Consider the following 26,380-nt stretch of genomic DNA (forward strand, 5'->3'; position numbering starts at 1 on the left):
ACAACATGCTCTACAGCCATTCCACTAAGCGTCATTACTGTTCTATAAGGAGTTCACATGGATTATTACTGAAATTATATTTGTACCGTGTGTGCTTTAGGCTTATGTCTCTGGCCGAGCAGACGATATCGTAAATATATGTTTTATAATTAGAGGGTGGGGATCTTGTCATCTGTATAACTTAATAAAAATAGCAGACAGAAAAAACTTCTCAGATCAGTCTATTCTACAAATAATGACAAATATTTTGATGCAATACATGGTACAAACAAGCTCTGACTGTCGTGTGAGTATAGACTTGCTTTAACCAAAGGTAAAAGAGTACAGGAACTTGCATAAAGCTGATCGCCCGGGGCTAAATGTTTCCCAAACCTTCCAAAACGGTACGATTTGTGTTTAGAAGACTGACGGTTTTGGTCAAAATTAAACTACGCGTCTGAGTTACGGCCCTTCTTGTGATTTTCAGATGTTTTCAAATTTGGTGCCCGGTCCCATTTAAACATTGTATGACCTAGAAAAAATGTGCCGCTTCCGGAATCTACCGACACCACAGTTATGACCTCCACAAATGTGCTTAGCACGGTAGCGATGAAGTTTTTCTAGCTGATAAGTTACCCCGTATCGCCCGAAATGGGTCCGGGCTGGTAGACTACATGTCAGGAGCCAGAGTTTTACAGCACGGCGCTTCTCTGGGTAGTGGACGAAGTAGCACCGGCTAGTGCCAAGGAGTTACTCTCCTTTGCTTTTGGAGGCCAAGCTGCAATAAATTGCTACATTTATTGTATAGATGCTGAGCTGGGTGAAGTTTTTTCCCATTGGCCAGGCCTTTAGGAAGTGCTTTCATAAAGCTAAACTGATTAGGAAAAAGGGTTAAATCCAAATAAGAGTTTGAAACCTGATTTACTGTTGCTTTCCCAGGAAAAGGTCTATTGCACAGGAGTAAACACAAGGCTATTTAATTTTCGCAAGGGCCGCTGCTCTCCTCTCTGTGTTCTGGAACAAGGCTCGGATTAAACTCTTTACCTCAGTGGGGGAGAATTCAGCTGCGAGGGGCCCTTTGCCGTCCGCCCACCTGGAAGAGAGGAAAAGGCAATTGTTCGCCTGAGCTGTACAACGACACGTTAATACCGATATCTATTTCTACCACCGCTCTTCTGACCCCTTTAATGAAACCGGTGCAGTTCTCTGGATCTTGCTCTTCCCGACCAGTCCTACGCTCCTGAACATTTCAACTCTGCTTAGTTTACAAGCACAGTTCTCGCCTGCATAACTTCCTCTCGCTCCAGTGATATGAAGTTTGGGTATTGTTACAGCTAATTCTACGGCAAGGAGCCACTGCCTGCTCCGACAGCTTCAAATGTATCTGATTACTGACCCGCTAACCACCTGTCCGCTATTAAAACAGTCATATTGATAAAGCGACCGATGGAACAGCAGGACCTGCTTTTGGGGGTTTTCACTACAGACAGGGCTCTCTCTGCTTTGCATCTAGCTCAAAATAAACTTACAGCCTGCTCTGCATGTATTTACTGGGTCCGACCAAGTCTTGGGACTGCAAGGCCTGGGGTGGAACCAGAGCATTCCGAAATATCTCCACTTGTTCCGACAGCAGCTGTAAGCAGCTCACAGTGCAGGCTGTGACAGAGCTCTTTGATACAGGGGAGAAGTTGATTTTTCTGTTTGCTCTCCACACGCTTTGGGCCTCTAAGCGTATGAGATCAATAGAAATATTTTCTTTCGAATCGGAGAAATGAGCTGTTTTCCTGGCAATTTTCTTTTAAAAACAAAAAACCTCCCCCTGCATTGTCTTACAGTCAAACACTTCAGGGTGTTGCTGCACAGTCCTGATATTGACTAGAAACAGACCATGGAAAAAAGAAACTGACTTGTGTTCCCTCTGCTCCCATACAGTAAAGACACTTCCAACGATGAGCTGGTGAGCGAGAGAATAACTTTCACAAGGCCCTGCTGTCAGTTACAACTGATCTACGGAAACTTAGTGGGGGTTTTAGGCATTTTTTGTAAACTCAGGGTCTCCCCTTTAATCTAATGTCCCCTGTAGCTTCTGTTCCTTGTTCCTCTCCTTCCTGTGCTTTTGTCTTTCTGGGGGACGGAGGAAGGCCGAGATCTGAAGACCCCAAGCTGGTTGGAGGAGCACTGGTGTGCTCCGGCTGTGGTGTATGGATGCACGGGTGAGTGTTTGTGCCTGCAAGATCCCAGCTGTCTCACCTACCTTTACCACAGGGAGCAGGGCCCTCTAGGCCTTTTGGAGTATTTTTCCATCCCTCTGTATTTAGGTGCATGTTGTGCTGCTGATTGCCCTGCCTCTGTGCCTCTCAGCTCTGCGCCGTACAAAGCAGAGGGAGCCGGCTTGCGTTTCTGATTTCCTGCCTCTGGAAGGCTCTTGCTGCAGAGGACAGAGCTGTTAACTTTCTCCCAGGACCTGTACTAGATCTAGAATGGCAGGGGTATTTTAAACCCACCTCCGTTCCCATCCCCCTATAAACATTGTCCTGGGAATCAGGAAGGAATGTACCCATTGGCCAGCAGTGACCAAAGGGGCAGGTTAAAATAATATAATATAAATATATAGGTTGGTGGTAGCCAGGATGACAGAGCTGATGAGCCAACACCCTGCTCTGCTCTAGCCTCTCCTTGGAGGTCCACCCAGGCCTTTGTCCATTTGCTCCCATTACCTCGATGATCTGATAAATCCAGTCCAGGAATTCGGCCACCTTGGTGTAAACCCCAGGGTAGTTGGGTTCAGCACACCCCGTGCCCCAGCTCACGATACCCACTAGGCGCCAGGTGAGTTCATCTTGGCAAACCAGCGGCCCCCCGCTGTCTCCCTGCAAGACAGACGAGTGTCACGGTGGGGCAGGGCTTCCGTGAAGCTAGCAGGTGGGTTATGCACCGTAGGGCTGCTCCTGCCCTGTGGGCCCTGTCAGCCTTGCGAGAGGCTGAAATGCGGGAAGGGGCACAGCTGAGCTGCCTGCTGCCGGTACGTCCCCTTGGCATGCAGATTGCTAAACCCCAGCTCTGTTACATCGCTTCAGTGCTCATGATTTTCCTCTCCCTCAGTCAGGATCTCAAAGCACTTTACTGGCCATTTTCAATCCACGCACCCCGACGACACAGGACCAGCTCTTCAAAGGCGTTTGAATAAATGGGAGTTAATCAGCAAAATACCTTTGTGAATCTGGGCCAAATGCTGTACAGGACTTTCCCCGGGGCTCTTCCTCCCTCCTGTTTGGGCAGCCGTGTTGCAGCAGGGGGAGAACTGAACCATGCTGGGTGGGGCCCCTTCTTCCCCGGGGGAGATGCTGCTAGAAGGTGCTCAAGGAGCAGAAGCTGGGATTTGCAGACAGCTCGCAGAAGGGTCCTGGGCCCCGTGGAGGGTTCTTCCTCTGCACTGCTTCACTGAGGCCCCGGGGTGCAATACCACAACGCAGGAATGAAACCCAACAGCCTGAGGCTAATTTTGTGCTATGGGGCCTGATACATCCCTAACTACCGGACCAAAGATGCTGCTCTCGAAGGGCCAGGTGAACAAATGGAGTCAGATTCCCAGCTCCAATCCAAACCCACAGGAGTTAGGCGCCTCGCTCCGTTTGTGACTCTGCGCCTAGCTCCCCCCAAGGAGCTGCTGTATAGCTTCACCCCAACAGTCTGCTCCATTCAGTGCCCGTCTCCAGCTGGGACTAGTGGCAGTGCAGAAGATGGGGCTAAATGCCTGTAATCAACAGTAATGCAGTAGCCCATCTTTAGCAACCTTTAGCTGCTAAGGAGGTGGGATTTATAACTTTCGAGTGAAAGAAAAAGCAGCTCGCTGCAGCTTGTCCGCTGGTGCCGCGGGGCGGCTGCCCGCTCTGTGGAAAGGAGCATTCACCTAACCCAAGGGGGTGGCTGCCCTTCTACATGCCAGTGGCCTGCTGTTCCCCAGGACGAAGGGGCCTGTGCGTTAGCTCCAAGCAGACCCCTGCCGTGCCCCCAGCCCCGCCTCTGACACCCCCTCCCCGGCTCGAGGAAGGGTCTGATCCATCCCCGCCCCGACACCCACCGCCTCTCACTAGCTCTGCACAGGGCACCGCACCCCCGCAACGTGCCCCTGCTCTGCCCTAAGCCCCCCCCGCCTTGCGCTGCCCGGGCCGAGCGCGCTGCTGCCGGGCCCGCTCCGGGGAGAGCCGAGCGCCCCCTGCATTTACATGGGGAGCCACGTGTCAGACACCGTGTGGGATCCGGCCCCCGGTGAGCAGCTCACACTGCTGGGAAAGCGAGTCCGCCCGCCCCTTGCTCCGGGACTCCCACTCCCCCGAACGGGACCGAGGCCCGGGCGGGACTACAACTCCCAGAGCGCACCACGCAGGGCGGGCCTACGAGCCGCGACGTGGGACAAAACCTATTTAGAACGTTTTGCTCTTTCCCCGCCATTCTATTGGTCCGCAGCCGCCGAGCGAGTGACCGAGCCCCCCGTCTGATTGGTCCGCTGCCGCGGGGCGGGGAATATAAACCGGGGCCCGGGAACTGCTGCCTCTCGGCCGGGGGGAGCCGGGGACTGGCGCTGGGCCGCGAAGGCGGTAAGTGGGGCGGACGGGGGAGGGGCCTGGGCCGGGGGAGCCGCGGGCCGGCTGTGGCGGGAGCGGCCCGGGGGCTGCAGGGCGGGGGCTCGGGAGAAGGATGGCGGGGCTGGGGCGCGGGGCTGGTGCCGGGGGAGAGTCTCTAGGGCAGGGGCGCGGGGCTGGTGCCGGGGAGAGTCTCTAGGGCAGGGGCGCGGGGCTGGTGCCGGGGAGAGTCTCTAGGGCAGGGGCGCGGGGCTGGTGCCGGGGAGAGTCTCTAGGGCAGGGGCGCGGGGCTGGTGCCGGGGAGAGTCTCTAGGGCAGGGGCGCGGGCTGGTGCCGGGGCGGGGAGAGTCTCTAGGGCAGGGGCGGGGCTGGTGCCGGGGGCGGGGAGAGTCTCTAGGGCAGGGGCGCGGGGCTGGTGCCGGGGGCGGGGAGAGTCTCTAGGGCAGGGGCGCGGGGCTGGTGCCGGGGAGAGTCTCTAGGGCAGGGGCGCGGGGCTGGTGCCGGGGAGAGTCTCTAGGGCAGGGCGCGGGGCTGGTGCCGGGGGGGAGAGTCTCTAGGGCAGGGGCGGGGCTGGTGCCGGGGGAGAGTCTCTAGGGCAGGGGCGCGGGGCTGGTGCCGGGGAGAGTCTCTAGGGCAGGGGCGCGGGGCTGGTGCCGGGGGCGGGAGAGTCTCTAGGTAGGGGCGCGGGGCTGGTGCCGGGGCGGGGAGAGTCTCTAGGGCAGGGGCGCGGGGCTGGTGCCGGGGCGGGGGAGAGTCTCTAGGGCAGGGGCGCGGGGCTGGTGCCGGGGCGGGGGAGAGTCTCTAGGGCAGGGGCGCGGGGCTGGTGCCGGGGCGGGGCGGGGGAGGGGAGAGTCTCTAGGGCAGGGGCGCGGGGCTGGTGCCGGGGCGGGGGAGGGGAGAGTCTCTAGGACAGGGGCGCGGGGCTGGTGCCGGGGCGGGGCGGGGGGGGGGAGAGTCTCTGGGGCAGGGGCGCGGGGCTGGTGCCGGGGCGGGGGGGGGAGGGAGAGTCTCTCGGGCTGGGGAGGTGGCAGCTGCAAATGGGGAAAGGGCCTTTGAAGGCTTCTGAAAAGCTGCCTGTGAAGGGGGGGAAGCGCTTTGCACCTGCCCTCACCTGCTCCAGAGGCTGGGCCCAGCCAGGCCTGCTCCTGCTTTGCCTCCGGGACACCCACACTCCCCTGTGCTCTTTGCAGTGATCTGGATGTTCGCTGCCTTTCCTCTGGCCCGGGGAGGATTGGCTCCCCCAGGGGAGCTGGTGGGGAAATGGATCTGACTTACCGTGTGACCTTCCAGACCAACTGTACTTTCCTGTTTTTGCTTTTTCTAACAAAGTGAGAAATTGACAAGGGGAATAAATGGTTTTCAAGGGTCTTTGGTTTTCCAATAAAAGCTTCCACTTAATCACAAGTGTTGGATTTTTCTTTTGGGGAAATGGGGGTGGGACAGAAGCTTGTAGCAAAACTTCTAACTTGCTATAGTGTGGGGCTTCTCTGGTTGCTTATGAGGTTCTGAGTTTGAGGTTTTGGAGCTTGATTTAAAATTTCTCCCAGCTGCTTGGCCAACCTCCCTGAGCACACTATCCCCCTGGTTCTCCAGCAAGGGCCAGGGAAGCCATGTTCTGAGATCAAACTCTAGAGCAGTGATACTCAGACTGCAGCTTGTAAGCAGCTCTTTGCAGTACCTGTTAAAACACTGATGCTTTTCCTATATTCATTTGCACAAACTCAGTGATGTTGCTGGAAACATAGAAACTAAAGATTTCCCATGTCCTACTGTTTAAATATGAAGCTATAGTAAAAGAAACAATGAATTCACATGACTGAGGCATGTTTGGGTTAATGGTTGCTGATTTGGCTTCTGTACCACTGAGGTCTGAGTATTGCTGCTCTAGAGCTAAACTTTTGAGGCTATTGGTATACCCTAAAAGTGAAGAATGCAGAGTTCTCCACAGGTAACTTTTACTTGCTTGTTGACCTCAGCCTCTCTAAGGGATGGCAATGAACTGAGCCATGGGCTGAGGGGACCCCAGAGCAGTGTAGCTTGAGGGACTTGTCAAAGAGTAGTACCAGGCTGAGCCAAGAGCAGAGGCCTGCTACCAGTAAATGGACCTTTCTAAAGAGTCAGACTGGACTACACCTAATTAAGTACAAGGCTTCCTGTTGGAAGCCTCAGGCTTGAACTAGGTCTGTTTGGTTGTAGAAATCAGATCTACTGCAACTATCTAAATGATGGCAGAGCCCTCTCCCAGAGTGATCTATGATACCCAGTAACTGTTCTGTCTCCTACCAGCTCTGGTGTTCCTGAAATTAAATGTCTGCTTTTCAGTGCAGAAACATTGTGGTTTGTTCCCTACCATTGTGGCAGCACAAACACCCTGTTTGGGTACAGAATAAATGATCCCACCACACACTCCTGGCCCCACCTTTTGCTCCTCCACCCAGTGGGAAAGTTGGGAGATCCAGGTGCCCTCGGTGTCCTCCTCCAGCTGGCCCGAGTGTGCCAGCACTGCAGCCAACAGTGAGGGAGATGGGGGCAGCTGTGGGGACCCAGAGCCGGGTCACTGGCTACTTTCTCAATAGTGGCCCACCACTGTGTAGCACCATGGGTTTAAAAGGCTGGAGTTCCCCTTGCCCTTCCCCAGCACTGCTCAACTTCAGGTACTTCTCCAGCTCTTGACCCACAGCCCCCTTATCAGGGCCAGGTGGGCCCTAACTGAGCTGACTCCAGCTGTGTACCATCCAGAAACATATGAAAGGAAAAGGTTATTTTCATGTTTTGTCAGCAGAGTTAAGACTCGCATCTTTAGCTCATACCCAATCCATGTCACTTTCTGTTAAAATAATAGCTAATTGTTATTCAGAAGGCTCACAGGTAAGGCCCTTACCGTTAGCAGTTTCTGAGAGCTGCTAAGAATTCACTATCTGCAGCAGCAGCAAGTGCAAGTTTGCTTAAAAAAGGCTATGGGATGTAGCTGATTTCTACAGAGGAATTAGCTTCATCACATTGCAGTGCTACAAGTAGCAGCACATCCCTATAGTTTGCAGGTTTATGTGTGTGAAAATGCTAGCTGTAGGAGGGTGCTACCCACAGCAGCAAGAGGTCCAACTTTTGCTTAAAAGAAAATAAAAAAGCCCATCTGATGTAGCTGATTCCTACAGATAACAGTCTTACATGCCAGTGGTGTGAGAAACTGCTGCCTGTAGGACTTAGCTTCCTCATATGGCAGTGCTACAGGTAGTACATCCCTATACTTTGCAGTTTCATACATGTGTGAAAATGCTCACTGTAGGACTGTGCTACCTGTAGCAGTGGAAGGTCAAACTTTGCTTTAAAAAAAGGTATTTCAAGCAGTCTCACCTGTAAAACCAACCTGATAGCTTTCTTTAACAGGGTAACGAGCCTCCCAGCAGTAGATGATGTCCATCTTGCCTTTAGTAAGGCTTTTGATACTGTCTTCCATGACCTTCTCATAAACAAATGATGCAAATGAAACCTAGATGGGCATAACAAGTGGGGTTCTCCAGGGATCAGTTCTGGATATGTTTCTTTTCAACATCTTTAATGACTGACATATAACAGCTTTCGAGTTGTACAAAGGAAGTAGCATCTTTCCCCAGAAGCGGTTTCTTGCACTCTATAGGTATCACTGACTGCTGCAGCGAGCACATCTCTACACGCAGCCGTTTCCCGTACGCTCTAGTGCAAGAAACTGCTCGCTGGAGACATTTGCTACATCAGGCACCAGTTTAATACACTAGCAGCTTCGAACTCTGGACAAGTCCCGGAACATGCTGCCGGTAGCACAGTCCTAGGAGGAGCAGCGTCCTTCGCTACAGGGGCAGCCACGCGGACCCAGCGCCCGGTCACACCCCCGGCCGCCTCATCAGCGGGCCGACACCGCGCGGCACCACGGGAAAGCGAGTCCGCCCGCCCCCTTCTGCGGGACTCCAATTCCCCCAAACGTGACTGAGGAGGCCCGGGCGGGACTACAACTCCCACAGTGCACCACGCAGGGCGGGCCTACGAGTCGCGACGTGGGACAAACCTATTTAGAACGTTTCGCTCTTTCCCCGCCATTCTATTGGTCCGCAGCCGCCGAGCGAGTGAACGAGCCCCCCGTCTGATTGGTCCGCTGCCGCGGGGCGGGGAATATAAACCGGACCCCTGAAAAGGCTGCCTTTCGGCTAGGGGGGGAGCTAGGGGCTGGCGCTGGTCCGCGCCGCGAAGGCGGTAAGTGGGGCGGACGGGGGAGCGGCCCGGGGTTGCGGGGAGGGAGGGGAGAAGGGGCAGCGCTCGGGCAGGGGCGCTGGGCTGGTGCCAGGGAAGGGGGAGAAGGGCAGCTCTTGGGCAGGGGCTGGGCTGGTGCTGGGGAAGGGGGAGTCTCTAGGGCAGGGGAGCGGGGCTGGTGCTGGGGGAGTCTCTAGGGCAGGGGCGCGGGGCTGGTGCCGGGGAAGGGGAGCTCTTGGTCAGGGGGGCTGGGCTGGTGCTGGAGGGAGGGGGGAGAGGGGGCAGCTCTCAGGCAGGGGCGCTGGTGCTGGGGGAGCTCCTGCACCAGGGTGTTGGGCTGGTGCCATATGGGGGGGTTCGGGGCTTGCTCCTGCACCGGGGCCTGCTGGGGAGGTGGCAGCTGCAAAGGGGAAAGGGCCTTTTGGAGGCTTCTGAAAAGCTGCCTGTGAAGGGGGGGAAGCGCTTTGCACCTGCCCTTACCTGCTCCAGAGGCCAGGCCCAGCCAGGTCTGCTCCTGCTTTGCCTCAGGGACACCCACACTCCCCTGTGCTCTTTGCAGTGACCTCGATGTTTGCTGCCTTTCCTCTGGCCTGGGGGGGAAATGGATCTGACTTACCGTGTGACCTTCCAGACCAACTTTACTTTCCTTCAATTTCTCACTTTGTTCAAAAAAGCAAAAACAAGGGGAATAAATGGTTTTCAAGGGTCTTTGGTTTTCCAATAAAAGCTTCTAGTTAATCACAAGTGTTGGATTTTTCTTCTGGGGAAATGGGGGTGGGACAGAAGCTTGTAGCAAAACTTCCACCCTATGCCAGTGTGGGGCTTCTCCCATAGCTTCTGAGCTGGAGGTTTTGGAGCTTGATTAAACATTCTTCCCAGCTGCTTCACCAGCCTCCCTAAGAACACTAGCCCCTTGGTTCTCTGGCAAGGGTCAGGGAAGCCATGTTCTTAGACACCAAACTCTAGAGCAGATATACTCTGCAACTTGGCAGCTGCAAGTAGCTCTTAAATTTGTCTTTTGCAGCACCTATTAAAACCATCCTTAACCAATCAGAATGCTTTTTCTATATTAATTTGTGCAAAGTTGCTCATGTAGGAAATCTTTAGTTTTTAGGCTGTTCACATCAGTTTAAATATGGAGCTGTACTAAATGAAACAATTGTCACATGCCTGTGGCATTTTGGGGTTATGATTGCTAATTGGGCTTTCGAACCAGGGAGGTCTGAGTCCTACTACTCTAAAGCTAAACTTTTGAGGTTACAGGTATCCCTAACAGTAAAGGATGCAGGAAAGCTTTATGTGATAGCAAAGACCGGGGCTATAGCGACCCCAGAGCCCTGTAGCTTGAGAGACTTGTCAAAGAGTTGAGCAAGGAGCCTGGGCCTGCTAGCAGTCAGTGGACCTCTTTGCAGTCAGACTGGACTACATCTAATTAAGTATGAGGCTGCAGGAGTGGGAAGCCTCAGCGTTGAACTACCTCTGTCTGGTCGTAGAAGTCAGCTCTACTGCAGCTCTCTAAAGGGCGGCAGAGCCCTCTACCCAAGGGATCTCCTAGGATCACCCCTGGCTGGTCTCCCTCTCCCCCCAGCTCTGGTGGGCCCGGTGTAGCGCAAACTGTCTGCGCCTCGGAGCAGAAACTCGGTGGTTTGTCCCCTACCATTATGGCAACACAAACACCCCCTTTGGGTGCAGTATAAAGGACCCACCCCGGCCCCACCTTCAGCTCCTCCAGCCGGCACAAGCGCGCCAGCACCGCAGCCGGCAGCGTGGGGGACCCAGCGAACAGACACCCGCCCGCCCCTTGCTCCGGGACTCCAATTCCCCCGAACGTTTCTGAGGAGGCCCGGGCGGGACTACAACTCCCAGAGTGCACCACGCAGGGCGGACCTACGAGCCGCGACGTGGGACAAACCTATTTAGAACGTTTCGCTCTTTCCCCGCTATTCTATTGGTCCGCAACCGCCGAGCAAGTGAACGTGCCTCCCGTCTGATTGGTCCGCTGCCGCAGGGCGGGGAATATAAACCGGGCCCCCGGAATTGCTGCCTTTCGGCCGGGGGGAGCTGGGGGCTGGCGCTGGGCCGGGCCGCGCAGGCGGTAAGTGGGGCGGGCGGGGGAGCCGGGCCGGGGCCTGCTGGGGAGGTGGCAGCTGCCAAGGGGAAAGGGCCTTTGGAGGCTTCTGAAAAGCTGCCTGTGAAGGGGGGGAAGCGCTTCGCACCTGCCCTCACCTGCTCCAGAGGCTGGGCCCAGCCAGGCCTGCTCCTGCTTTGCCTCCGGGACACCCACACTCCCCTGTGCTCTTTGCAGTGACCTGGATGTTGGCTTCCTTTCCTCTGGCCCGGGGGGACTGGCTCTCCTGGGGGAGCTGGTGGGGAAATGGATCTGACTTACTGTGTGACCTTCTAGAGACCAACTCTATTTTCCTGTCAATTTCTCACTCTCTTAGAAAAAGCAAAAACAAGGGGAATAAATGGTTTTCAAGCGTCTCTGGTTTTCCAATAAAAGCTTCCACTTAATCACAAGTGTTGGATTTTTCTTTTGGGGAAATGGGGGTGGGACAGAAGCTTGTAGCAAAACTTCCAACCTGTCAGTGTGGTGGTTCTCCCATTGCTTAGGAGGTTCTGGAGCTTGATTTTAAATCCCTCCCAGCTGCTTGGCCAGCTGCCGCGAGCACACTGTGCCCCTGGTTCTCCAGCAAGGGTCAGGGAAGCCATGTTCTGGGATTAAACTCTAGAGCAGATATACTCAGACTGCAGCTTGCAAGCAGCTCTTGCAATCTGCAGGGGATTGGCTCTCCTGGGGAATCTTGTTAGGAAATGGTTCTGACTTGCTGTGACACCTTCTGGTAGGGTGACCAGATGTCTCAATATTTGGTGCTTTTTCTTACATAGGCTCCTATTATCCCCCACCCTTTCCCAATTTTTCACACTTGCTGTCTGATCACCCTACCTTTCAGACAAACTTTACTTTCTTGTCAATTTCTTAAGAATAAGGGCAATACATGGTTTTCAAAGATCTGTGGTTTTAAAATAAAAGCTTCTAATTTTAATCACAAGTGTTGAAATTTTCTTTTTGGGAGATGGGGGGAGAGAAACCTGTAGGAAAAACTTCCAATGAGCTATATTGTGGTGGTTCTCCCATTCCTTAGGATGTTCTGAGTTGGAGCTTGATTTAAAATCCCTCCCAGCTGTTTGACCAACCTCCCTGAGCACACTATCCCCCTGGTTCTCCAGCAAGGGTCAGGGAAGCCATGTTGAGACCTCAAACTCTAGAGCAGATCTACTCAGACTGCAGCTTGAAAGCTGCAAGTAGCGCTTTAATTTGTCTTCTGTGGCACCTATTAAAACACTGAATCACTCAGGCTGCTTTGCCTATATTTATTTGCACAAAGCCATTGATGTTGCTGTAAACATAAATACTAAAGGTTTCCCATCTCATACTGTTTAAAGATGAACCTCTAGTACACAAAAAGATGAATTCACACCACTGGGGCATGCTTGGGGTAACTAATTTAGCTCCTTAACCACTGAGATCTGAGTATTGCTGCTTGCAGGCTAAGCTGTTGAGGCTATTGGTGTTCCCTAAAATTGAAAGGTGCAGGATTCTCCACAGGTAACCATTACATGCTGGTTGATCATAGACTTGGCATTGTCTACAGGGAGAGCAGAGAACTGAGCCATGGGCTGATAGGACACCAGAGAAGGGGTGGGGGAGACTGGCTGGAGTGCTGTAGCTGGAGGGACTTGTCAAATTGATGGTTGAGGAAAGAGCAGAGGCCATCAGGATGATAGGTGGCTACTGGCTCCAATAAATCAACTTTCCCAAAGAGTCCAACTGGACTACAACTAATTAAATATGATGCTGCAGGAGTTGGAAGCCTCACAGTTGAACTACCTCTGTTTGGTCATAGAAATCAGCTTTACTGCAAATATCTAAACAGCTGCAGGGCCCTCTAACAAGGTGATCTCCTAGGATAACCACTAGCTGTTCTCCCTCTCCCCCCAGCTCTGGTGTTCCTGGTATAGCTAAAATTAAATGTATGCTTTTCAAAGCAGAAACATGGGGGTTTGTCCCCTTACCATTCTGGCAACAGAGAGACACCCTCTTTGGGTGCTGTATAAATGAATATGTACCCACTTTCTAGGGGAGAGTTGAGTATTTTTCTTGTAAGTGGCTAAGCCTGTACTGTGCTCTCTGCTTGCACAAAGCAACCAGCATTTAAGGAAACTACACTGCTAGCCTCTAACCTCAAATGGCTGCTGCCCCATGCTTATTAACACAGCTGCAGAGAAAGATGCCTGAAGTTGGCTCAGCTAGGATTCAGGAGGGCCAGCTGCAAGAGGCCTGTACCTCAGTAATCCAAAACTATGACATCTTAGAGCCAAGGCCCATGTGAACTGCCAGCACTGGCCTGATCCTCTCTGCAGAACTTACTGAAAGGGAGAATAGGCCCTGCACCCTTATGGTAAAGGTAGAAATATAGCTAACATTCCCCCTTCTTCAGACTGACTTCTCTCTCTCTGGGAGGTGAAGCAACACAGCTGTGGAGGAAAAGAGCATTATAACCTGCTGCCGTAGTCCTCTGCTCACACACACACCAGGAGCTAATTCATCAACCAGTGTGAAATAATGTGATGACCATTCCCAGTTAATTTGTTCCTTGGTCTTCTCCTTACTTAACTACAGTGGAGGTGCTTGTAGTAACAATTAGCCCTTCTAAGCCTGTGATTCTATACCTGGATGCAGAAAAGGGCTGATAAACTGCCTTTCAAAAGTAGTGAGACCTAGCAAGTCTTTAACCTGCATTTTATCTGCTCCCCCACACTTCTATCAGTAAAGCAATAATATGCAGCTGGTGGGAGTGTATTTTTCAGGTGGAGTGGGAACAGAATGGGGGATTAGCTAAAGAGACACAGCTGACCACTACTTACAGCTACAATCTTGGCAATTCTTTTCCTGCAGACCTCACTACAATTAAATATTAAAAACAGCTCAAAGGAAACCTGGGATGGGTGAGTGGTAAATGGGGTTCTCTTTGGTTGATGGAATAATATTTGAGCTAATCACAACAAGGAACATATGACTGAGATAATACCCTTGGCAATCTCTCATTTTATGAAATAGCAGCAAAAGAAACAGATTAACCCACTTTCCATGCTGTTTGTTATACAACTGCAGGGAACTCTCATGAGAACAGTTGTCAGTTTCCCTCCTCTGCATTTCTGCTTTTGCAATGGATGCAGGAGAGGTATAGCATTAATCTGGACAGCTGCCTGTGACCCTGCTGCATTTACCAGACTGAGTGTGCAGAGATGCCAAGTATCTCAGACAGTACAAGCAGTAGCCAGAAAGCCCAGCTGCTTTTCCTTCCCACACAGCTTGGAGGGGGAAGTCATCAGTCTTAATGCTGCAGTCAGCCATCTTTCTCACTTGCTTTGGTCATGTAAGATTTTATCAGCAGGTACCTTTGTCTCCCCCAAACTTTCATTAAATAACTGGTAGAAGATCATCTCCCATCCCTGTATTCTAGCATCATATCCAACTGGTAAAAGGCTCCCGTTCCTGTTCTCAGCCCCCTGCACCAGGCAGTGGCCCTGTAGACTGAGCAGGAACCCCCTGTCATACGCAAACACTTAGATGCACAGTGCCTACACACACCCACAAAATGCTGCTGTCTATGGGGTTCAGAGATTTTAATCACCTGCTGAATTTTGTTTTTCAATTACATTACAAAAGTCTTTCCAAAAATAATTCCACTTAGCTGCAGCTCGACCTGGAGACGTGGGATGTGTTGAGAGGTTAGGGACAGCGGTCCGAGGACGCAGGGAAGGAGGGGTGAGGGACACACCGTACAGAGAGAGTTATCCATATGGCACTGTCAGTAGGAGACACTTCCACGTGAGTGCCCGAGCTGCGTCTGGGGGCAGCACCAGCTCCGGGTACCTACAGTCCATGAAGGACATGGCATGGGGGCAGGAGAAGGTGTGATACCAAAAGGGCTGCACAAACCCTAAAGTGCCTGATGTGGACATAATGGGAACCAGAGACTATGGAGAGGGGCTCCCTGCCCCCCTCCAAGCGGCGCTCCCTGGGGTGACTGAAGGTGGGATTGTTAATTCTTGTGTCATGTGACCCACACTACACAGTGGGGCTCTGTCGCTCTGCTAGACATGTGCCATCTGCTACAGCCCTTGAGCTAGCAGAGCTCAAGAGAAAAAGCAGCTCGCTGCAGCTTGTACGCTGGTGCCGCGGGGGAGCATTAACCTAACCCATGGGGATGGCTGCACTTCTACATTCTAATGGCCTGCTGTTCCCCAGGATGAAGGGGGCCTGTGCATTAGCTCCAAGCAGACCCCTGCCGTGCCCCCAGCCCCACCTCTGACACCCCCTCCCTGGTTTGACGAAGGGTCTAATCAATCCCCGTCATGCCCCCGCCCTGACACCCACAGCCTCTCACTAGTTCTGCACAGGGCACAGCACACCCCCAACGTGCCCCTGCTCTGCCCTAAGATCCTCCCACCTCACCCTTCACACGCCTTGTGCTGCCCGGGGCCCGAGCGTGCTCCTGCCACGCCCTCTCCGGTAAGGGCCTAGAGGGGGACCCCTCTTCATTTAGATGGGGAGCCACGTTTCCCACCCTCTTCCCCATTTTCATGTACGTGATAGACACAGTGTGGGATCCAGCCCACGGTGAGCAGCATCACACTGCTCCTCAGTGTGGGGGAAAGACTGGATCCCTCTCGGCCTATTAACAGCATCCTGGGGGTGAGCTCACCAGAGTACATGCAGGAGCTGTTGCATTTCTTCGTGCTGATTAAGGGAACAATAGCTTCCTTCAGCATCTCAGCAACAGGAACTGGATGTGAGGAAAGCAAACAAGAGACAGTTTAACCTGCAGCCCTGGTGGCTAGATGCTGGGGTCTGCACTCAAGGCACAGCGGGACATGGAGCATTACAGAGACCCTCTATCTCCAGGGCTCTGGGTGTTGGGACTGAGGAAGTGGTCATTGGAATAGCAGTGGGGATTGGGGGTATCAGCAGAGCGGTGGGTGTGCAAGGAGCCGCAGGCTGCAATAGCAGCAGGGGCTGCGGGCTGGGACTGAGGACTGCAGTAGGTTTGCAGATCAGAATTCAATACTCTCCTCTAGACTCAAACATCCCCCCAGTGAGATGCAGCCTTTACTTGTCTTTGTTTTAAAAGGGAGCTACCAGAGAGCTCTCCGTGCCTGCTGGAGCTGCTCACCGTGTTCAGGTCTGGTGTAGCCCCAGCCGGAGATCCAGCAGTGGGTGCCGTGGGGGAAATCCTGATGGTACAGCGGTAAACACACTGCACGGACGGCATCTGGGGAGAGCCACGTGTTAGAGCACCGCCCGGCAGGCGCCTCCCAGCGCACGGCACAAACAAATCGAGAGCGGCTCCCAGGAGCAGCCAGCCTGGAGCGAGCAGGGGTCATCTAGTCCTGAGACGTGCAAGCGAAACACCCTTGCAGCTCTGCTCCCTCTGGCTCCAGGGACCGGATTGTCCAAAGAGCTCGGCTCCCACTGTGACCTTTACAGCCAGATCCCAGCTCTTTACAAAATCTGCCCACTTACTTCACTGCATCCGTGGGAGACAAGGTCTTGCGAGCGTTCTGTCCCATGTGCCATCAGAGAGACCCTGGGGCTTGTCTGGGGAGTGTTTTCTCTCTGCTGCCCCCTCCCATCACAGCTGGACCAACCCCCCTACTGGCACTGCCCCTGGGATTGACACAGGCCACGGGCGTGGGAATGGGACCGTTGGTGGGTGGCTCCCTTGTGAATGAAAGCCCTCGGGCTGCTCTGGGGGGATCCCCCGCCCCCTCCAAGGGGGAGATGGCTGAGGAGAAGGGTCTCACCGGAGAAGTTCAAGGGCGCTCTGAGTTTCATCAGTGCGATGTCATAGTCGTGACTCCTGTCGTCATAGCGGGGGTGGTAGATGATTTTCTCCACCGCCGCCCCGGCCTGCTGTGGGATTGACACGGCCAGCGTCCCAACAGGGCGTCGCTTCCGCCCACGATCCGGGCTGCCCTGGAGCGCAGGCCACACTCTGCAAATGAGGAGAAACGTGAACCTGGTGCCCCCAAACCATGGAAGGTCTTTGAGCACGAAACCTGGGGGAGACGAGCAGGAGAACAAAGAGGCAGGAAATGGGAGGAAAGAAAGGGAAAGCAGGCAGCAGAGAGGGAAGCAGCTGACAGGAGTCATTCCCCAGGTGTGCTCCTGCCTCCGGGCTGTGAGCCCCTGCTCTGCCCAAGTCCCTGGTTCAACCCCCATAAGACGTCAGGGATTCAGGGTGGCCCCAGCTTTCTCCCTTTCTTTTGCCACCTGTGCTGTTCCCCATGTGAAATAAGAGAGAGAAACCCTCTCTAACCCCTTCTGTGTGCTCCGAGCTAGTTCCAGGACCTCTGTCTGCCCACCCGGTCACCTAAACCAAGTCTCCTCCCCCAGCCAGCACCACTAAACCAGAGTGGAGAGGGAGCAAGAGAGAACAGCGAGGGATGCAGGAGTCCCACCTCTCCACCTGGGCCTTCTCTGGGCTTGCCGCTTGCCCGGCCATAGCCCTGGCTCAGGGGGAGAGTTCTGGGCCACAGCTCCCTTCCCTGACAAGAAGGGGCTGCTGAGACCATTAGGGTGTAGATACTGCGGGGGGACGGGGGCACTGATTGCATGTGCTGTTAATTACCCAGTAGCTGTGCCATATGGACAGGAGGGATTGGGGAGCTGACGGTCATGTCACTGCTGCCGCTGCAAGCAGACCCCAGCTATGAAATCACTCGGACAAAGGGGCTGCTCCGGGGACTTGGAAACCACCCTTTTTTTCTTGCCACTCAGCCGGCTGGGAAGCTAAATCTTCCTCCCACCCAGACCAGCTGGTTTGTGCTGCCTTGTTACTGCAGGGTCGCTCAAGAGGGCTGTGCTGCCTCGCTGAGTAACGCTGCTGCTCGCAGACCACCCAACACTGGGGCTGCTGGATGGGTGAAGAACGACACAGGCTTTGCAAACCAACACCAGGGCCATGCTGAGCGCAGGGCGGTCGGTGTCTAGCCGACCTGGGGCTTGTGCTAATGAACAGAGGGTCTGTAATAGCACCGAGAATGCAAGAGACCCCAGTGCAATATGAGGACAGGGGAAAGCACTTACCGGAACACTTCAGAGCCACAATTCGCCCTGAAGCACAGCTGCTCCTGCACAAGAATAAAATCAGGGTTTGAAATAAAGCTCTCCCAGAACTCTGCAGCCAGGAAACACAGAGATGGCCCATCACGGGGTTCTATGGCAGCTCCCCTAGGAATGGCGACCAGCCAGATGCACCCAGGATGCCCAGAAAGTGGATTCTGATAGGAATTATCATCGCACCCACCAAAGGCTTTTCTCCTTCCCAGCACTTTGCAAACACGAGCTGGTGCAGGGCAGAAAGCTCACGTGTGCAATGACCCTGGTTGTGTTGCTGCGGCAGCAAAGCAGAGTTGTGTTCTAAGAGGGCTAGCGGGCCTGCCTGAAGGTCGGGAAGTCAGCTACCCTGTTGACACTGAGGGGATCTCTGCTCTGCAATCAGAGGTGTGATTGCAGCATGTGTAGACATACCCCAGTGCCCAGCTCAGGTACCATTAGCCGTGAAACACAGACTGTCTGGGTCCCAGGGTCATTATTCTGGTGGCTAAGCTGTGCTGAAGTCCGTGCTGCCAAAGCTTTGCTGCTATAGGTACTCGCACTAGCTAGATCGAAGCTAGCTCGAATATGCCCACACGTGCAGAGTGCAGTGCAGACATCCCCACTGTGTAAGCATCAAGCTGGCTTAGGTCCTATTTTAGCGTGACCCTCCCGGCAGTTGTGGCTCCTGCCCGTGCAGTCGCTGTGCTATTTGTGTTCCCATTTGGCGTCACTTAGTTGCCAGTTCGCATTTTCTCCCTCCCTCCATATTTGCTGATCAGAGTCAATGCCAGCCCTGCAGAGCCTGGCAGTCACCTCCAGAAACATGGAGACTTTTTCTCAGACAATATAACAGTGAAGGGACCTTCTGTTCAGCCCCCCAATGCCGGTCCTGCTCTCCCCAGCTCTGTCACCCACCTGACCTGCCACACGTCTTCAATGCTGCTCTTCTGGTTGGGCACAATCTGAACAAACTCTTGCGTATCGTTCACCTTGACATCTGTCAGGTTCACTCCTTTGTGGTGGGCGAGTCTGCAGAAGCAACAGCAAATGTCATCACCTAAACACAGAGAGCGATCTGAGAGCTCACCCACATGACAGCGTTCTTATGGTCACTTCCTTCCTCTCTTCTGCATAGAACCATTGTACTCTAGTTTATACATGCTAATTCTGGCCACCGCTCACAAGAGACGAAAGGGTTAAATATAATAGCCATCACCCACTGGGAGGACTAAACCTTTACCCTGCCACGTTTCATGGAATCACAGTGCTTAACCAGGAGGGCTACCAACTACATACACACAAAAACAGGCTTCCACGCACACAACTTGAGTTCCAGTTTTGTCTCTCTCATTTACCAGGGGCAATGCCCTGTCTGGAACTGTACAGCACACAGGGACATCTAGTGGCTAAATAATAATACTGCAAATGAACATCCCCCAGCCCTTACTTTACACTCTAACCCCAAAATCAGGAAATAGGTTTGTTTGCATCACTAAAGTATCTTTTCAGATGCTACCATCCCTTTGCTAGCCTTGCAATGTCGACAGCGTGTGAGTACAACAGGAGAAATTAACCATACCGTGTCCTTCGCTGACACCTTCCAAGTGAGGATCTCAAAACACGCTCCAAACATGAACCAGTTCATCCTCACCTGGGAAACAGGTGACTATTATGATCCTTGTTTGAAAGATGGGGGAAATGAGGCACAGAGAATAGAGGTCACAAGGGAGTAGAGGAGGTACAGTTAGAACCCAGGAGTCCTGCTTCTCATTTATGCCAGAAAACCATCCTCCTCATCTCTATGGTGATGTTCAGGGGAAACGCACAGCCACAGAACAGCAGTGGAGAGGAGAACAGTGACATGATATCTGGGAGTGACTCCATAGACAGGGATGATATAAGGGCTTAACCCAACTTCCAGGGAAGCCGATGGAAAGATAATCCCACAGTCCATGATTCTGTGAGCTTGGGAAGCTGCTATGAAAGTCTCGGGAAATAAACCCAAGCTACAGGACATCTAGCGTGAGTCAAAAAATGCAGATTGTTTTTTTCCCCCACAGGACATTTTTTCATTTAAAACAATATATCAGGTGAAAAAATTTTAATTTGCAGTGAAAATTCCAACCCCCAAATGGTTGATTTGGGGGTTTCCTCCCTTTTCCAACGGCAAAATAGAAAAAGGGTGAGAAATGGGACTAGCACAATGGGACCCCATTCTCAGCTGAATCTAGGCCCCAAATAACTATCAGTAACTCTACGGTCCCTGGCCCCCAGTCCTGTGCTCTGATCACATGACTTCTGCAATATCTTCAGCAAAATGGCAAATCAAAGACCTGTACCTGAGACTGGCCGACTAGGTCTATGCTGAGAGGAGCATCACTTACTGGAGGTATCCCAGCTGCCTACAGATCAGAGTCCCCAGGGAGAGATTCCACCGCTCGTGACAGGCCAGGAGCCAGCCGGGCCTGCCTTCCATGTCCAACAAGAAGTTTCCCGTGTTTATTCTGAAAGATACTAAAACCATTTTATGAAAAAGTTCTGCAAGTTTCCTTGCGACCAGCTCTTTGCAAAGGCCAAAGATAAACACAATAAAGTCTCAGTGACTAACAAGGGACGCGGGAAAGTCATTTACACCATTGTTGGCATCACTGCTGAATTTGAACCACAGCGCACAATCTGCTCAGCCCCCACTTTGGGGGGGGTCAGTAAGGAGCAGTCCAGCTCCCTGCTCCTCTGCTCAGAACAGAGACAGAGCTCCCCCTCCTCTCCCTGGCTTGGGTAAACAGCACTTCTCCCCACCCCACCCCCACACTGCTCCTCCGCCTCCTGCTTCGCACCCCTTTAACCACTGGGCTCAGCTGTCAAGTTGCCACTATGATGCCACAGCCACCATGATTGGACCAGTCCACCCTGAACTTGTACTGGGACCTCCTGGTGCATCCCTGCTTCTCAGCCGAGCTGAATGATGTCCTGCAGGATGAGGGTCCCACTGAGGCACCCCTGGCCAGGCTGGGCATCCCCAACATCACAGAGGAGGAAACGAGTGCCGAGTTCCAGAACCAGATCGGAGTCTGAGCTCCTCCCCAACACAGAGTGACAGGAGACACCCCAGTGCAGTCACTTGTCTGCCCCAAGGACGAGTGCTGCTGCTTTGCATCCAGAGAAGTCCCTGGTGCAAGCAGGGGGAGAGGCAAGGGGAAAGGTGCACTGCTGCTTTCCGGCCAACCTGAACGTGCATCGACATCCTCCCCAGTGAGCTCTGCGGTGGAGCCATTGTGCTCTCCCCCCAATACAGGCAGTTGATGCTGCCTTCCTATGGAGGAGGCGGTGGGGTTAGAGACCCCTGTAGCTCCCTACTCCAGGCTGGGTTAAGGGACCAGGGAAACGTGGAACAAGGGCTTGGGCCACAGGGCCAGGAGGCTGATCAGCCATTGACTGTTATATGGAGGAAATGTCACTTTCCCTGTGAGTATAAGGTGCTGCCCCGGGGTAGGTCATAAGCGGCAGGGATCCAACTGGAGACCTCTAGGTCTTACGGCCTGTGCTAAATGACCGGCTCTGCTAGCTCAAGGGCTGTAGCAGAGAGCGACAGAGCCCCACTGTGTTGTGTGGGTCACATGACACAAGAATTAACAATCCCACCTTCAGTCACCCCAGGGAGCGCCGCTTGGAGGGGGGCAGGGAGCCCCTCTCCATAGTCTCTGGTTCCCATTATGTCCACATCAGGCACTTTAGGGTTTGTGCAGCCCTTTTGGTATCACACCTTCTCCTGCCCCCACGCCATGTCCTTCATGGACTGTAGGTACCCGGAGCTGGTGCTGCCCCCAGACGCAGCTCGGGCACTCACGTGGAAGTGTCTCCTACTGACAGTGCCATATGGATAACTCTCTCTGTTCAGTGTGTCCCTCACCCCTCCTTCCCTGCGTCCTCTGACCGCTGTCACTAACCTCTCAACACATCCCACGTCTCCAGGTCCAGCTGCAGCTAAGTGGAATTATTTTTGCAAAGTCTTTTGTAATAAGGACATCAAAAAACAAAACTCAGCAGGTGATTAAAATCTCTGAACCCCACAGACAGCAGCGTTTTGTGAGTGTGTGTAGGCACTGTGCATCTAAGTGTTTGCGTATGCGGGGGGTTCCTGCTCAGTCTACAGGGCCACTGCCTGGTGCAGGGGGCTGAGAACGGGAACGGGAGCCTTTTACCAGTTGGATATTGTTTCAGATCTGAGCCCAGGTCCTCCAAAATATTAGGCACCTAACTCCCACTGAAATTAACAGGAGTTAGGTGTGTAAATAGCTTGGAGGATCTGGCCTTTGATCCCTCACTCCCATGCTTAGGGGTGAGCAGGCTGGGGCACGGATGGGGCATGCCCGCAGGGCATTGTGGGGGAGAGGAGAAGCGCTTCTGTAGCTGCTGTGCATGGTGCAGCATTCTGGGAATAACCAGAACCTGTTAGGCTCCAGCACGACAATCTGACACCTTTCACCAGCATTGCAAATTTGCTTGTGATCAACTCTGTGCACAACCCCAACCTAAAAAATCCATTGGAAGCATCTTCTAGCATTTCCCTCTATCTATTAATAGCAACAGGATTTCCCCCCTCCAGGGAATGAAAAAGGAGCAAATGTATCTGTATTGCCCCTTCCATCTGCCACCAGCCTCTGCAGGTCCTTGATCTTATATTATCAGTGGGAAGGAGGTTATAGTTTTCATCTTGTGTAACAATCTGGCTGTTCAGGCCAAATGTATAAAGCCAACAGTGAAGGCCATCAGATGCCTAACTTTGTCTGCAAGAACCTCACTATTTCTTTGCAGCTAGGCCTGTAGACTGTTCTTCAGCGGAGGGTGATCATGATGCTAGAATACAGGGATGGGAGATGATCTTCTACCAGTTATTTAATGAACGTTTGGGGGAGACAAAGATACCTGCTGATAAAATCTTACATGACCAAAGCAAGTGAGAAAGATGGCTGACTGCAGCATTAAGACTGATGACTTCCCCCTCCAAGCTGTATGGGAAGGAAAAGCAGCTGGGCTTTCTGGCTACTGCTTGTACTGTCTGAGATACTTGGCATCTCTGCACACTCAGTCTGGTAAATGCAGCAAGGTCACAGGCAGCTGTCCAGATTAACACTATACCTCTCCTGCATCCATTGCAAAAGCAGAAATGCAGAGGAGGGAAACTGACAGCTTTTCTCATGAGAGTTCCCTGCAGTTGTATAACAGCATGGAAAGTGGGTTAATTTGTTTCCTTTGCTGCTATTTCATAAAATGAGAGATTGCCAAGGGTATTATCTCAATCATATGTTCCTTGTTGTGATTAGCTCAAATATTATTCCATCAGCCAAAAAAAACCCCATTTACCACTCACCCATCCCAGGTTTCCTTTGAGCTGTTTTTAGTATTTGATTGTACTCAAGTCTGCAGGAAAAGAATTGCCAGTCTGTGATACAGCTACAATCTGTGCAGAGTCTAGGCAGTGGTCAGCTGTGTCTCTTCAGCTAATCCCCCATTCAGCTCCCACTCCACCTGAAAAATTACACTCCCACCAGCTGCATATTATTACTTTATTGATAGAAGTGTGGGGGAAGCAGATAAAATGCAGGTTAAAGACTTGCTAAGTCTCACTACTTTTGAAGGCAGTTTCTCTTTTCTGCATCCAGGTATAGAATCACAGGCTTAGAAGAGCTATTTTTTACTATAAGCACCTCCACTGTAGTTATGTAAGGAGAAGACCAAGGAACAAATTAACTGGGAATGGTCATCACATTATTTCACACTAGTTGATGGATTAGCTCCTGTTCTGCGTGTGAGCAGAGGACAGCAGCTGGTTATAATGCTCTTTTCTTCAGCAGACATGCTGTGTTGCTTCACGTGCCAGAGAAGTCAATCTGAAGGGTGAATGTTAACTATATTTCTACCTTTACCACAAGGGTGCAGGGCCTATTCTCCCTTTTAGTAAGTTCTGCAGAGAGGATCAGGCCAGTGCTGGCAGTTCACAGGGGCCTTGGCTCTAAGATATCATAGTTTTGGATTACTGAGATACAGGCCTCTTGCAGTTGGCCCTCCTGAATCCTAGCTGAGCCAACTTCAGGCATCTTTCTCTGCAGTGGTGTTGATGAGCATGGGTCACGCAGCCAAGGTTAGAGGCTAGAGTGTAGTTTCCTTAAACGTTGGCAGCTTTGTGCAAACAGAAAGGAAATATGATACAGCCGTAGCTACTTAAAAGAAAAGGACTCAGCTTCCCCCCCAGAAGTCCAAAAAGTGGGTACACATTTATACAGCACCCAAACACCTACCTTGGGGGTGTTTGTTGTGGCAATGATGGGGAAAAACCCCACAATGTTTCTGCTCTGAAGTGCAATTTTAGCTATATCAGGAACACCAGACCTGCTGGGAGAGGGAGAACAGGTAGTGGTTATCCTAGGAGATCACTTTGTTAGATGACTCTATAGTTGTTTCAATAGTTGCAGTGATCTGACTTCTATTACTACAGAGGTAGTTCAATCCTAATGCTTCAAACTCCTGCATCCTCATGCTTAATTAGGTGTAGTCTAGTCTGACTACTGGGAAGGTCCATTTACTGGAGCCAGCAGCCACCTATTTTCCTGATGGCCTTGTAGGGTAGAAGGCCCCTGTTCTTTGCTCAATCTATTACTACTTGACAAGTCTCCCCCACTCCTTCTCTGGGGTCCCCTCAGCTCATAGCCCATTCTCTGCTCTCCCTGTGAGAGGCTGAGATCAATCAGCATGTAAAGGTTACCCATGGAGAAACCTGCTTCCTTCACTTTTAGGGTACACTAATAGCCTCAAAGGCTTAGCTCTCAAGCAGCAATACTCAGACCTCAGTGATTCAGGAGCCAAATTAGCAATTACCCCCAACATGCCCCAGTGGTGTGAGTTCATTGTTTTATTTACTATAGATTCATATTTATACAGTGTGAGGGGAAATCTTTAGTTTTTCTAGTTCACAGCACAATCAATGGCTTTGTGCAAATAAATATAGTTAGAGCATCCTGAGTGGTTAATTAACTGTTTTAATAGGTGCTGCAGAGAGCTGCAGGAGACAAAGACCTAGTTGCAGCTTCTAAGCTGCAGTCTGAGTATCACTACTCTAGAGTTTGATGTCTCAGAACATGGCTTCCCTGACCCTTGCTAGAGAACCAGGGGGATAGTGTGCTCAGGGAGGCTGGCCAAACAGCTGGGAGGGATTTTAAATCAAGCACCAAAACCTCCAACTCTGAACCTCCTAAGCAATCGGAGAACCACCACACTGTGGCAGGTTGGAAGTTTTGCCACAAGCTTCTGTCCCACCCCCCTCTTCCCAAAAAGAAAAATCCAACACTTGTGATTAAGTGGAAGCTTTTATTGGAAAACCAAAGACCCTTGAAAACCATTTATTCCCCTGATTTTTGCTTTTTCTAACAAAGTGAGAAATTGGGAGGAAAGTGAAGGTTGTCTGAAAAGTAGGGTGATGAGACAGTGTGAAAAATTGCAATGGAGCAGGGGATAATAGAAGCCTATGTAAGAAAAAGCACCAAATATCAGGACATGTGGTCACCCTACTGGAAGGTCACACAGCAAGTCAGATCCATTTCCCCACCAGATCTCCTGGAAGAATCAATCCCCTCCGGGCCAGAGGAAAGGAAGCCAACATCCAGGTCACTGCAAAGAGCACAGGGGAGTGTGGGTGTCCCGGAGGCAAAGCAGGAGCAGGCCTGGCTGGGCCCAGCCTCTGGAGCAGGTGAGGGCAGGTGCAAAGCGCTTCCCCCCTTCACAGGCAGCTTGTCAGAAGCCTCCAAAGGGGCCTTTCCCCTTGGCAGCTGCCACCTCCCCAGTAGGCGCTGCACCAGGAGGAAGCCCCGACCCCATATGGCACCCGCCCGGCTTCCCCACCAGCCAAGCCCCCCCGACCAGCACCCATGCACCGGGCCCCCCGGCCCCCGCCCCCGCTAACCGCTATGGCACCAGCCCAACGCCCCTGCCCCCCAGCTCCTCTGCCCGAGCCCCTCCAGTTCCCCCGCCCGAGCCCCGCTACCCGCAGCCCCCGGACCGCTCCGCCGCTCCAGCCACAGCCGGCCCGCGGCCCCCAGCACCGCCCCAGCTCCCCCGCCTGAGGGCCCCGGCACCAGCCCCGCGCCCCGGCCCGAGCCCCTCCAGATCCTTCCCCGAGCCCCCCCCGGCCCGGGCCCCTGCCCCGTCCGCCCCACTTACCGCCTTCGCGGCGCGGCCCAGCACCAGCCCCCAGCTCCCCCCGGCCGAAAGGCAGCAGTTCCGGGGGCCCGGTTTATATTCCCCGCCCCGCGGCAGCGGACCAATCAGACGGGGAGGCTCGTTCACTCGCTCGGCGGCTGCGGACCAATAGAATGGCGGGGAAAGAGCGAAACGTTCTAAATAGGTTTGTCCCAGGCCGCAGCTTGTAGGC

General features: G+C 52.9%; 2 protein-coding genes across 2 annotated transcripts; both read right to left on the reverse strand.

The window, feature by feature from the left end:
* Window positions 1-203: 203 nt before the first annotated feature.
* LOC120375620 (trypsin-like) lies at window positions 204-8,046 on the reverse strand. Its single transcript, XM_039496357.1, has 4 exons — window positions 7,917-8,046; window positions 5,674-5,811; window positions 2,697-2,849; window positions 204-1,072 (listed from the first exon to the last, which is right to left on the reverse strand). Exons 1-4 carry the CDS (start codon window positions 8,028-8,030, stop codon window positions 1,040-1,042), a joined length of 438 nt encoding a protein of 145 aa, XP_039352291.1. The 5' UTR covers window positions 8,031-8,046; the 3' UTR covers window positions 204-1,039.
* Window positions 8,047-16,688: 8,642 nt separating this feature from the next.
* LOC120375901 (transmembrane protease serine 5-like) lies at window positions 16,689-26,178 on the reverse strand. The gene is made up of 5 exons (XM_039496920.1): window positions 26,170-26,178; window positions 20,340-20,459; window positions 18,871-18,984; window positions 17,944-17,987; window positions 16,689-16,849 (listed from the first exon to the last, which is right to left on the reverse strand). The coding sequence occupies exons 2-5, from the start codon at window positions 20,429-20,431 to the stop codon at window positions 16,689-16,691; spliced, it is 411 nt and encodes a 136-aa protein (XP_039352854.1). The 5' UTR covers window positions 20,432-20,459; window positions 26,170-26,178.
* Window positions 26,179-26,380: the final 202 nt, after the last annotated feature.

The sequence above is a fragment of the Mauremys reevesii genome, linkage group 12 (genome assembly GCF_016161935.1).
Source record: "Mauremys reevesii isolate NIE-2019 linkage group 12, ASM1616193v1, whole genome shotgun sequence".
NCBI classification, from domain to species: Eukaryota; Metazoa; Chordata; order Testudines; family Geoemydidae; genus Mauremys; species Mauremys reevesii.

Bases quoted from the DNA above. Each gene is read 5' to 3' on its own strand.
- LOC120375620 (XM_039496357.1), bottom strand. From the start codon at position 8,030: ATGAGAAGGTCATGGAAGACAGTATCAAAAGCCTTACTAAAGGCAAGA. The intron at 5,812-7,916 runs GTGAGACTGCTT...TTTCCCCACCAG, and splicing joins CTATCAGGTTGGTTTTACAG to CTCCCCTGGGGGAGCCAATC. The intron at 2,850-5,673 runs GTGAGGGCAGGT...TCTGTCTTGCAG, and splicing joins GGGCCCAGCCTCTGGAGCAG to GGAGACAGCGGGGGGCCGCT.
- LOC120375901 (XM_039496920.1), bottom strand. From the start codon at position 20,431: ATGGAAGGCAGGCCCGGCTGGCTCCTGGCCTGTCACGAGCGGTGGAAT. The intron at 18,985-20,339 runs GTAAGTGATGCT...TTGCTTCTGCAG, and splicing joins AGGCAGCTGGGATACCTCCA to ACTCGCCCACCACAAAGGAG. The intron at 16,850-17,943 runs GTAAGTGCTTTC...CCTCATTTGCAG, and splicing joins TGTGGCTCTGAAGTGTTCCG to AGTGTGGCCTGCGCTCCAGG.